At 58.9% G+C, this 12,612-nt stretch overlaps 1 protein-coding gene across 1 annotated transcript; it reads right to left on the bottom strand.

Annotated features, from left to right (window-relative positions):
* Positions 1-7,674: 7,674 nt before the first annotated feature.
* On the bottom strand, positions 7,675-11,359 carry LOC104508654 (kazal-type serine protease inhibitor domain-containing protein 1-like). The gene is made up of 4 exons (XM_010150357.1): positions 10,753-11,359; positions 9,334-9,494; positions 7,968-8,115; positions 7,675-7,760 (listed from the first exon to the last, which is right to left on the bottom strand). The coding sequence occupies exons 1-4, from the start codon at positions 11,252-11,254 to the stop codon at positions 7,675-7,677; spliced, it is 897 nt and encodes a 298-aa protein (XP_010148659.1). The 5' UTR covers positions 11,255-11,359.
* Positions 11,360-12,612: the final 1,253 nt, after the last annotated feature.

The following is a 12,612-nucleotide window of genomic DNA, read 5'->3' as shown; positions in this document are numbered from 1 at the left end:
GGAAAGGCTGAAGAGCTCAGCATGAGTCTTTCCCCGTGCGACAGCTAAACAAGCCGAGACAATTAAATGTGCCATTTGATGGCTGCCCGGAAAAGCCAGAGCCGCTCTCTCTTTTAATAAATGGCCTCTTTCTCGAAGTCGCTCAGGCTGCGGCGAGGGCTGCAGCTTGTGAAGTGCGAAAGCCCTTCACATTTAATTAAACAGCCCATCCAAGCCTGCCTGGTGTCAGCAGAGCTCACCGTGCTGCCGGAGTTGCCCCGGGATCTCACTCACACCACAGCCCTCGCTGGGTGCAACACCCCTGTCTGGGCTCTTTGAAGACCCCACCTGCACCCTGGCACAGGCAGAGCTGAGCCCCAGCTTGCCTGGGCTGCACGATGTCACCCCGAAGCGGGCTGCCCTGCCCTCAGATATCAGTGCCCAGACGGTACGTAGACCTTGCAGAGCTGCCACCCCCAGTGCTGTGATCCCTGCTCTCCAGGGAGACCCAGCAGCTCACTACACGCAGACGACAGAAATGAGGTTCCTCTGGCCATCGTGGGGGTACGAAACAGCCTGTATGGGACAGCCAGGGACAGGGGGACCCCCTCGGGGTGTGCAGCCCCACGGCAGACCATTCTGTCCCTCCATATCTCTGACCTGCAGCTACAGAGGCCGCCCTGCAGCCGGGACGCCACGGCCACGGCCTCCCCGAGGCCAGCCTGCAGTCAGCGCTGGCTTCCGCCTGTCGCCAGCTCTGCTCCTCGTCAGTCCAAGGAGGGGAAATGCCCTGCTCTTGCCCAGGGCAGATAAGAGAGATGGATAAGGCTGGGGGCAGAGGGGAGGCCAGCATTTGGGTAGCTTGGCTGGATTTTTGGAGAGCACTTGCTTTGCTGAGACCTGCAGCTTAACCCTTCCTTCCCCAAGGCCAGAGCAAGCTGTCGGTGGCAGAGAGCTGGAGTTTGGGATGACTGCTGAGGACACCATCCTAATGCACTCGGGGCTTTCAGCCCTCTCCCCATGTTTACAGCAAGCCCTGTTGAGCTAGAATCAGCAGCACATGTTCCTGGCTTTTCCATCCTTGGGCAGGACAGGCAGCATCCTCCCTCCCAGAATGATTGCGAGGCAACTGCCAGTCCCATCCTGCAGCTCAGTGGCTGATGGTTTGTTTTCTACAGGCATGGGGGCTTCAATCCACTGGCTGTGGATATACTTGCAGGACACACCAGACCAGGATTCCCAAGACCCTTTTAGTCCCACTGGCTCCAGACAAGATGCAATAACAGACCTTTCTGGGTTTTTTTTCCTCCCTACCTGTGCTCTCCTGACAGGGAAGAAGTGGGTCCAGCAAATGTCTCAGAGAGATGCTGAGCAGCCACCCCCACCCTCCACACCACAACATGCAGCTGCAGAGCAAGAAGGGAGAGTGGGAATGGGAGATGCTGCTTCTGCCTCTCCTCCCAGCTGTGGCTGGGAAAGGGAGGACAAAAGGGAGGGCTCAGGCTGTGCTGTGGATGTGGGCATCCAGCCAAGTGACTTTCTGGGGTGTTCACTAGTAGCCCAAAGTTGCTGTCCCATGCTCCCCACCCTCGTTCCCAACCAGCTGAACCTGGCAGCCGGGGAGGCTGCTGAGGGGTCTGAGCACTCCCCAACCTGCCAGGGCTCAGGGCCTGCTCTGCAGAGACCCCATCACTCACACTTTCAGGCCTGCCAAGCCAAAGGCTTCGTAATTGCAAGCCAGATACCCCCCCTACTTCCGATATAGTGTGCTCCAGCAGGGACCAGGCACAGGAGCTCCCATTTCCGCCTGCCTCTGGCTGTTACAGAGCAGAAAAGTGACAGAGACCAGCCCTGGGGAAGAAAGGGCTGCGAGGAGAGACAGCAACCAGCCCTCTGATAAGGCAGGTCCCTGCTGAGCATCTCCTTGCTTCCGAGATAACACCCCCCCCAGGCACTCTCCAAAGGGTACCTGTGCTCTCCACAGGTTGTGCCCAGACACAGGTTATTTCCCTGCTCCAGATCATCCCCCTCTCACCAGGGGGTCAGACCCCAGTCCCACACTCCAGCCCCATGCAGAAGAAAAGCCCAGGTTGAAGGGAGCAGTGCTAGGCATGGGGAGCCAGCCTGGGAAGTCCCATAAACTACATAAAAAAGTATAACCAAGACAAGCATTCCACATACCAAAAAGGGCAGGTCCTTCCCCCAGCTGACGGCCCTGCATAGAGTTCGTCACCTCAAGGGGACAGACAAGACACTATGTTCTTTCACTGCATCCAGGTTCCATATCCCACTCACAGCCTCAGCAGTGGATGCACAGAGTCACAACAGCAGCTCTTGAGCTTTTAAAGCCAGAAGTAGTAGTGCTTTCAGTAAACACAGCTGAGGAAAACAAAAGCAATATTAAGTTAAAGCCCTTTAAACAGGCTCCACCAGGCACCAGTGCTGGCAGAAGCCGGAGGGTGTTATCCAGCATCAATCCCAGCATGGACCCTCTGCTGTCAACACCAGTAAAGGGCCTGCGAAAGCTGCCCCACGTGCAGCCCTGCCAGCACAGCACTTCAGCCAAGCTGGAGGCTGCCTGCGTGGCTTTATCTGGCTGGAAAGCCCTCCTTAAGATAGGAGGCTGCTTGCTCCACTGGAAGGAGCTGCAGGTGCCCTGGAGCCCCTGGCTGCCCCTTGGCTGGATTGGGACAAAGCCCTCATCTCCTACAGCCTTGGAGCAGAAGGGAATCTCTGTTGTTTAATATAGGATGACTAAAGCTTTCATCCATGGAACTGCATCTCCTTGAGGTCATTCTCCCAAGTCAGATTGCAGGGCAATCATACAAACCCCATTTCCATGGGGGACCAGCACAAGCAGTCCCTGCACTACTCCCACCCCTCCTCCAGCTACTGTGCTGGTCCCTGCAGAAGGTACTGGGGGCTATCAGGACTCTTCCCAGAAGTAAAGGGTACTGCTATGATGCAAGATCAAGGACAGAAGGCAAAAAAGCCAGATCCCTGGGGGAACAGTCACCATTCAAGCACCTAGGGAAGCCCACAGCGGGGATAGCAAGAAGGCTGCAGCACCAGCTCCTGCCCCCAGACCTTGCAGCACCCCACTTGGCACAGCCACACTGCTACCCACTCTGCCTGCTTTTAAAGGGCAGGGCTGTCCAGGTGGAGCTGAGTTAGGAAGGGATGTGGGACAGAAAATCTTGGAGATGAGGGACTAAACCCAAGGCTTTAATCTGCCCTCACCTCCCTGAGGTTCCAAGCTCCGGGGCAAAGCGAACCCGACTCTGCGTGCCTCTGTAGCCAGCTCGGCCAGCCTCTCCCCACAGCCAGCATCCCCCCGCTTGCTGTGACTGATACGGGGAACCTGGTGCTTTTATTAAACTCTTTGCTTCCTGTTTTAAGCTTAATAATAAATTGCATGTCACATTATGGCTGTGTTTATTAAAACCCATTGGCGTGGGCTCTGCTCTGCAATGGCATTTGAATTATTGAAAGCAACCCCCCGTGGAGACCTATTTGCTGCAAATGCAGGAGGATTTATTTCCATTTTGTTTATCAGATGGCATAAGTGCTGGGTGGAGGCAGGGAAGCAACCTGGCTCTTTTTATTTTCTCCCTGAACCGGCACAGCAGGGTGAAGAAGTGCTGTGCAAAGGGCACAAGGATAAATGCCACCTCCCCAGGGATGGGGACAGAAGTCCTGGGTGTAGCTGGCCACTCTGCCCCGCTTGTCTTCCTGGCTCTGGCCGAGCTCCTCACGCCTGGTAGCTCAGTGTCTCAGGCAGTGCTGCCAGTTTCCACCCAGGCATGACCAGCCTTCAGCCCAGGCTTGCTGAGACCCCTGCCAGAAGCCATCCCTCTCCCACAGGAGATGCCCATGGTGCAGGAGAACCTGTGGGGCAGCCAAGAGCTGTTTTGACCCTTTTGCAGCCCTGGCTTAAAGCACACATCCAAGGACAGCGGCTGAGCATCTCCAAGCTCTGCCCCATCCCAGCTGTGCCTGCCGCGGCCACCCAAACCCGGCGTCAGGAGGATGCTCTGGCTCCTCTGAGTGACAGTTTAGCACCCACATCGATTGGGATGGCATCGCCCAGCAAGGCAGAGCTGCTGCCAGGGGCAGGGGATGGGCATGGAGCAGGCAGGGCTGGGTCTGGGGGATTGGGATGCTCGAGGGGTCCCTAGTGCCCGATGTGCCTTTGCCGGCTGCCCAGCTCGGTGACAGAGCTCGGCGTGGCCGGTGGCTTTGCCAGGAGATGGCACTGTTTAGCGACTAATCGCACCGGTGTCCCAAATCTGGACTCTGGGATGGAAGGGCAGATGTGCCTCCTGCCCGGGTCCAGTACACGACAGGGGCGGCCGAAACGCTTGCTGGTGGCAGGACGATGCCAGCCCTATGCGTGTCCCCGCAGGGGCTGGCGTCTGGTGGGTTTTTAACCACACAATTTTGACTCCATTAGTGTGTGTCTTCAGGGTTTTTCAGGGTATGGCAGGGCAACATGCCCCTCTTTCTTTGCCCCCAGCCCCGCGGTGACCTCCGGTGCCTGGGGAGCTGCCCATAACCCCAGGGCAGCCGGGAGGTGCTGGAGCCAGTGCATGCCCGAGGCTGGTGGCCACGTTAGCGCTTCCCGGTCCAGCTGACCCTGTCCATCTCTGACGTCAGCCCAACATCTGGGCCGAGCTGCTGCTCTGAGCTCAGGCGGCTGGGCTGGCAGGAACTGCTGGGCTCCCTCCACCCCTAGAAAGCAACTGCCCCAGAAATCGGTCGGCGAAGAGATTCAGTGCTACTGTTGTGGCACAATCTCTGTCCCCTCACTGACTCCAGGTGAGGTTTGGCTGGGTCCCCAGAACCCTCCAGGTGCCGGGAGCTGAGCAGAGCATCTGCCAACAGCAGAGCCCAGGGGACCCCACTCTCGGGGAAGGGGCTGCAGCCAGCAGCAGAGCTGACCGAATGTTTTTAGAGCCAACAAATAACCTCAATTAAGCTCTGTGGCATTGACCGATTCCAGCCATGCAGCGATATTGGCTCCTTTAATTTTTAAGTGTCTGGAAATAGCAAGACAAGGAGCCAGGGCAGGGGGACACCAGCCCCCTCCTTGCCCCTGGGGTCACTCTGCTGCCCCTCATCTTGGGGAGAGCAGAGACCCAATACTGGCTGAGCCATCCTCCTGCAACCCAGACAGCCCTTTCCAGTGCTGGAATCTGGGGAAACTGGAAGACACAGACCCCACTTGGGTTAATTTTGGCCAAGGGCTCTTGCCCAAGCTCCCCCCTCTCTCAGCCACCACGTTCCTGCTGCCCTTCCTGAGGGGCAGGAGCAGGAGCTGACAATATCCCCTGCCAGGTACCCAGGGTGTACCACAGGAACTGGGTGCAAGCTGAGGGGGGCAAGGTCTGAGACCAAAATGCCCACCTGTTCTCAGGCATGGCGTTGCCCTACAGAGCACATGGAGAGCCAGAGATGGGGTCCAACCCATCTGACACCCCCCTCCAACCAGCCAGTGCAGTGCTGCACCCATACCCAGCGCGACCTGGATTCGTTCCGTCGTGGGCAGGGCGGGCAGGGGGATCCTGGCCCTGGGGAGGGTTGGCATGGCAGCCCTGGCCAGGGGCCAGCCCCTGGCAGCAGCAGGCAGCACAGTGAGCGACTGCTGAAGCGCCGGGATGCTCTCGGGTTTCCCCACGGCAGCCTCAGCCTGAGCGTGGCCCAGTTCCACCAGCCCATACGTGTGCAAAACGAGGAGGGGATCAGGGTGGGTGAAAACACCCTGGCTTCTCCAAAAGCAGGTTTTGCACCAAAAAAAAGGCAAAATAAAAGCCAATGGCATGTTTCTGTCCACGGTCTTTCCCAACACCCTCCGACTCTGGATGTAGCAGCCCTCAGAGGATGCTATTATGCTGTTAGATGGAAGGAGAAACTAGGAGTTGCTCTTGCACTCCCCCAGCTGAGAAGGGGTTCACTGCCAGAGGACAGGCAGCCCAGCAGGCAGGCAGGGCGGACGCGATGCCGGCTGCGCCCTGTCTTTTTTTGGGGGCCGGAGCTGGCCCAGCCTCACCGGCTGCAGGAATTTGGCTCCGCTGCCAACTCCAGACAAATCCCTTTTATTTGCTTGTTCAGGTTTTGATGCTGTAATTGCATCGCCTGAGCCAGCTCTTGAGGGGAAGAGAGGAGAGGGAGAGCCACCAGCCTCGTCGCATCCTGCCTGGGGACAAGCCAACTCCTTCCTTCCAGGGCCTGGCTCCCCGCCGCAGCTCTGGACCTCCCTGGAGCTGGGACTGAGTGACTGGGTGCAGTTTGGTCCACGGGAAGGTTTTGAGTCTCAGAAGTCCTGTAAGTACTGCTGGTCGGGGAGGGTAAAGCACGCCTCGATTGTGCTTCCCACAGGCTCAGCCCCAGGTTGCCTGTGGGGAGGGGTCCTGCCAGCCCTCTCTGGGCATAGAGCAGCTCTGGGCTTCCTTCCCACCTTCCCCTAAAACGAATGTGTTCTAAATCACCAGTTGTGGGAGGCAGGTGGGTTTTCTTCAAAAATGGAGCATTTCCAGTGGAAACAGGAGCCTCCCTGTCCTTCCCCAGCCAGGCACAGAGCTGCTCGGTCCTCCCTGTGCTGGCAGGGCTATGGTCACCTGGATGGAGACCCCCGGTGCCATGGGGCACAGGACCCCAGGATGAGGTTAGGCAGAGGTGGCATAGGACCCAAACCAACGGGGATGCAAAGGGCCAGCTTGATGCATCCCTATGGTGCAGGGCATGGTCTGCTGGGTACCCTCATCCCCAGGCGGGGTGAGAGGGGCAGGATCCACGCCACAAGCAGCTGTGAGCCCCAGGATGGGCAGGAGGGCTTCTCAACCCAAGCACCACTGCAAAGGAGAAGGGAACATCCATGGTGTTTGCACCCTCCCTCAGCCCCAGAATAATCCTTGTGGATAGAGGGCAGTTGCCTGGTCTGTCTCAGCTTTGACCTACGTGTATATTTTAACTAACATTAACTGAAAAGGCAAAGTAAAGAGCTGCAGGGAAGGGAAAGCACAGAGTTGGTGGAAAAAGGCTGAAGTGTTTCTGACCACACTGGTGGTTGGGCTGGAGAAAAGACAGCACTGAAAACCGCAAGGGTTTGGTTTCCTCAAATAAAAAGAAATCACTACTTTTCTGGTTAAAAACAAAATGGGAGAGAAGGATGTTTTGGCAGCAGGTTCCCCGGATCCTGGGGAGAAGCCTGGCTGTCCCCGCACTCAGAGGATGCAGATTGGCCCCAGGGGTGATGCACTGTGTGTCCCAGCCACCTGCTCCGCTTCCCAAAATGCTTCGTACAGGGCAGGGAAGTCCCTGCCCTGGCCTTCATCTCCCCAGGGGGTGTCTGCCTCCACCCCCAGCACCAAGTCCTCGTCACAGACGGTGTGACTGTCCTCACAGTGTCCCACCTGCCACCACATCCCACTTCATGTCAGAGGACAGACTCACCCTGCCCCAGGCAGAGCCACCCCCAGTCCCAGCCCTGCCCCACCAACCAGCCAGTGTCCCCTCCCCAAGAACACCCAGCAAAGGGATGTGTCACCCCGTCCCCCACCCCAAAAAAGAGGCTGCCGTGCCAGGACTGTTCACAGAAGTTTTGGGCTGGAGGATGCTTGTTCCGGAGATGACCCCGACTCCAGGGAACGGACACTGGACAAGGTGATCTCTGCAGCCACACATCCCATCTCTGGGCTAGTAATAGTCCTCCTCGCTCTCCCCGTAGTCCTCAGGCGTCGTGTGAGGCTTCGGCAGGGAAAAGCCTGTCAGGTTGAGCTGGTCTGAAACAGCAGCACAGGGACGATGTGACAGTGCCCTCTTCAGTGCCTGTCCCCTTACCCACCAGGACCAAAGCCAAACCGTGCAGGCAGCTTTATGGGGCACACCCAGCACAGCCCTAGGCACCTCCAGCTCCCACCATACCACCCCATCCAAACACCCCTTCCCTCATCCACTTGAGAGCGTGGGGACAAGGACATGGTGCTCACCTGGTGTGAAGACGGTCAGGCTGGCTAATGCCACCACCTCTCCGACTCTGTTCCTGGCGAAGCAGCGGTAGATGCCTTCATCTGTCACCCGCACGCCCTGGATCTGGAGCCAGCCCGTCACTTCATACTTCTGGGGACCACCTCTGAACTGCAAGAGTGGGGGACTTTGGTTAGCGCTGGGGCCAGGAAAGCCCTGCATGGGGCTGGGATGGATAGGAAGGGGGACACAAGCCCAGGGAAACTCTTTGCACCCCCCTAAGTGCCACTTTGGAGGCAGGTGCAGACCCCCTGGATGCAGGTCCCCCCATTTCCCACTACCTACGGGAGGCAGGGAGAATGGACATCTTGCCCCAGAAGGACCCCTGATTTGGGCTTTCCAGACATGCCCTGGACACCCAGCTGCGCGCACAGTGCCACCATGGTCCCCAAACAGGGGGAGGATGTTGGGGTCGGTGGTTTGCAGAGTGGCAGAAGCAAGGGGGTATCTGTGCCATGGGCACAGTCAGCCTGGGATGGCTCAGAGGAGTCCAGGTCCCCTGTTTCGACAGGCAGAGAGGTCTAAAGGCTGCTTTGGTGCCAGCCATGCTATTTTCTGTTTGTCCCCAGCAAGAAATAGCTTTTTCCTGACCCAGCTGGCCTGCAGCTGTGTCTGCAGGCTGCTATTATGGTGCGGTGGCCAGGGGTGGAGGACAGCCATGTCCCCTTCAGACAGGCAGGGTAGTCCTGCTTGGGGAGAAGGCCCTTGGCCAGACCCTGCGACAGGGCATGGGGTGACGTGAATGTCAGAAAGATGGAGGGGGACCAGCACGTCACCCTGCAACGGTGCCAGGTCCCATCTGGCTCCCCCCATCCATCCCACAACAGTTTCCTCCCCACCGGTGCCTGGCTGTGCTGCATGGTCCCTGTGCCTCTGCCCAACCCTCTAATAGCTGGGTACGCCCAGCTGGGCACTATATTTGGGACTGGCCACAGGCAGGATGCTGACCCCTGGGCGTGCCAGCTCTGTGAGGGAAGCCCTCCTCGGAGCAACGGGCAGAAAAGGGCCAGGGCTGCCTGCATCGGCTTGTGGGAGCAGAGGATAATGCAGGCTGGAAGGTGCCTTGGGATGTCTTCTCCTCCAGCCCTGCTGGGAACTGCGAGGGAAGCCGTCAGGCACAGCAAACTGAAGGCAGGGAGGTGGGAAACTCCCACTGCAGGACTCTGCAGACCTTAAAAGACAATCATGTGGTGGTGGGCAGGCTCCAGTCACCCCTTCTTATTCCCAGGCAGCCAGGCTTGGCCGGCCCCAGAGGATGACCACCCTGAGGCCTGGTTGCCCACGAGTTCTGGGAAGGACTAGATCACCTCAGGACCATGCAGCACTCACCTGAACAGAGATATGGGGGTCATCTCCGGGCAGCAGCATCTCCGTGCCATCCTTCCTCCACTCGATGGATGCCATGGGGTAGGCGAAGACCTCGCAGCCGAAGATGACGTCCTGCCCAGTGATGTTCCATGTGTCATAGGGAGGAGAGATGATCTGGGGCTCTGGGGAAGGGGGACAGAAGAGGTCCCACCCTCAGCTGGTCCCAAGGACTCTCCTGGGCTTCCCTCCTCCAGGATGGGAACATTGGGTTCATGTAGAGATGCTGGGCGCCTTCCCATGCCCCTCTCCTCTCCCACCCATGGCAGACCCTCGCCTTGCCCCAGGACATGGTCCCTCCTCACAGCTGGAACTGAGGGCTCCCTCTCCAGCCCCCCTGGCCCATGGGGGATTGCCATCCCTCCCGGCCTCGCTTTCCCTGCCTGCGCAGTGATGCTCAGAGGCACACGGGCAGCAGGAAACGGTTCAGTAACAGCAACGCTACAAAGCGAAGCTCTCCTGCACAGCTGCAGCGTGCTTCTCCCGTGGGGAAAAGCTATGGGCCACTCCCCCAGTCCAAGGCTGGTGAGGATGGATGAGGTAGATGAGCTTCCAGCCAAACGAGGCCTCTGCTGTGGCACAGGGCTTGTACCAGCAGTTAAGGGAGCAAGCAGGTCCCTGGCTGCTGTATGGAGCAAATAACTCCAGGTCCCACATCCCTGCCCTAGAGGGATGGAGTGAGGACCACCCTTCCTATCCATACTTGCTCCAGGATCTGGCCCACAGCATGAGCCCAGAGGTGAAGGGAAGGCCTCCACCTCCACATATACCTGGGGGAAAAACTCAAGGACATGATGATCTACAGAAAATAGCATTAACCTTGACAGCCCTCAGGCTGCAGTGACCACACTGGTGGGCTACCTGTGTGGACTGGGCAGGCTGGGGCATGATCTCCCCACCACTTCCTGCCCCTTCCCTCCTCGCCAGCCCCCCATTGGGTTTTAAACAGGAGATGGAAATTGCACAGCCAAGTCAAATCAACTCAGGTTTCTATTTGCAGGAGACAGCCGCTTTTCTCGGGAGCGCCAGGCCAGCGTGAACCCAGCGCCGCCGCCAAGAATTCGCTAACAATTCCCTGGAACTTCCCCATCTGCTCCGGCAGGATTTGCTGCTTCCCATAAACCCTACTCCCATTTGGCAAGGTTACTCCCAGACCTCTCCAGTCACTGGATCCATAGGGTCTGCCCCAGAGCAGCAGTGTGGGGGGACTGGGGTGGGGGGATCTGCCACTCTACGATGCAGTCCCCAGTGCTGCCATGTCCCTGTGGATGCTGTGGGTTTGCTGTCAGGTGGCATAGTTAAAGCCAGACCCCCTTGGTTGTTCCTTCCCAAGAGGTCCAAGCCTCCATTCCACTTCCCACCCAGCCGCTTCTAGGGCACTACCTGACTCGCAGGGACCCTCGTGGGCCACAGTGAGGTTGGCATCGGGGTGGGCACGAGCGACCTCCAGGAACCTGCAGATCTGGGCGTAGGTTTTGCCATCGGAGCCGCAGAGAGCCAGGTGGGAGAGGCAGACACACTGGGGCTCGGGCACCTCTCCATGCTGCAGGTCCGCGGCATCCAGCCGGCACTCCAGGTGCTCCCCACATTTGCCATAGAAGTGGTTGGTGTTGTCCAGGTCACAGATCTGTCCCTCCAGGTTGGCACACTCCCAGCAGCAGTCGCAGGCATCCCGCACCGTGCCAGCCAGGCACCCGCGTGGCGCCGGGCACTCCTCTGGCTGGCACTCCGCGCAGCCCTCCCCTTCCTCCAGCAGCCGCTGCCAGCCCCGTTGGAGGTAGTCAGAGGTGCTGGGAAAAGCCTGGCCCAGCTGGAGCAAAGCCCAGTGCAAGGAGAACAAGGAAAGCACGAGGCAAGAGGAGCTCAGGGTCTTGGCTTCAGACATCCTCGTGGCAGCTTCTCTATCCCAGTCCCACCATCACATGGACAAGGATCTCCTGCTCTGGCCTCCCTGGCTAGATTCGCGGAGCCATCCTGGCCTGCAAGGAGGGAGGACGTGTGTTATCAGTGCAGCGAGCATCTCCACCCCTCTGGCTCGCAGCTGGCTTGCCCTGAGCGCAGTGCTGTGTGATGTGCAAGGGAGAGTCAGTGCCAGCCCCTCTCATCCCCAGTCCTGCAACCACATCCTTCCCACCCTGAGGCTCACCAACTCCTGCCAGGCTCCTCAACCAGCTCCCACCCTAAGGCTCTGAACATCTTCCAGCAGGACGGAGCTGCTGACCCCAGACTCACTAGGTTTCATCCTTTTTCCCAGGTATCCTGCTGTGACTCTACCACAACCCTGGGGCTGTGGACAGGCTGCTCTGCACCATCACAGCTCAGCCACTTTGAACCCTGCTCCTTGGCTCCTCTCAGGAAGAAGTTCTACAGCCAGGAGCCCCTTTCCCCATCGCTTTGCAAGAGTCACGAGCCCTTTTTTCCTCTGTCACCATCCAGACAAGCGCAGTGGAGCGGTTGATCCTGCAGACAACGGGCTCTTTCCACGCCAGCTGAGAGGAGCAGAGCCAGGAGGATGCTCCCAGTCACGCCTGGCTTGTGTTCCTCCCCTCCCAGTGTCATAACCCCTCTTTTTAGGCACCTCCTGCTCAAGCAAGGGCCAAAACACCCCCCAAGGAAATTCTGTGAGCCCCCTGGTTATTGCACAAGTGATGGGCTGAGCACAGGGGAACTCAGTGCACAAGTAGGCAGCCAGTGAACTGGGAGCAGGCCCGGTGTGGTCAGTCTGTACCAGCACACTGGGGTCCCTGTCCCCAAACCTGCGTTATCCCCTGGGTAGGCAGGGAGTCTGATCTGCCCCCTCGCTTCCAATCTCTGCTGGGAGGACATGCAGCGTCTCAGAGCCTGTCCCCAGGGGGTTGATGATGAACTGAACCCCTTTGTCAACACCCCTGGCCCCCGGTTACACCCATCTCTGAGATGGAGTGAAATTGTGGTCCTCTGCCCCGGGGCCACCCAGCACCAGTGAGTGAGGGGTGGGGAGGGGCCCCAGGCGGCCAGGCTGCCCGCTCCCTTCTTGCTGGGAACAGCACCGAAGGGCAGGCTGCCGCCCCCTGCAGCCCCCCACCCCCTCCGGGACTAACACAGCCGGAGCTGGGGTGACGGGGATGGGGATGGCCAGGCCGGTGGGGTACTGGCTCACACGCACCCCCTGGATAACAAACGGCGAAGCTTTAACCTGTTCAGCAGAGACCATCGAGCCCCCTCAGGGGTAGAAAGGGGTGGGCGGTCCGGGTGCTGCAGCCT

The sequence above is a fragment of the Eurypyga helias genome, unplaced genomic scaffold (genome assembly GCF_000690775.1).
Source record: "Eurypyga helias isolate BGI_N326 unplaced genomic scaffold, ASM69077v1 scaffold40184, whole genome shotgun sequence".
Lineage (NCBI taxonomy): Eukaryota > Metazoa > Chordata > Aves > Eurypygiformes > Eurypygidae > Eurypyga > Eurypyga helias.
Note: the sequence above shows the minus strand (reverse complement) of the source record. Positions and strands in the feature narration are given on the sequence as shown.

Bases quoted from the DNA above. Each gene is read 5' to 3' on its own strand.
- LOC104508654 (XM_010150357.1), bottom strand. From the start codon at position 11,254: ATGTCTGAAGCCAAGACCCTGAGCTCCTCTTGCCTCGTGCTTTCCTTG. The intron at 8,116-9,333 runs GTGAGTGCTGCA...CCACTCTTGCAG, and splicing joins ACCCCCATATCTCTGTTCAG to TTCAGAGGTGGTCCCCAGAA. The intron at 7,761-7,967 runs GTGAGCACCATG...CTGCTGTTTCAG, and splicing joins CCTGACCGTCTTCACACCAG to ACCAGCTCAACCTGACAGGC.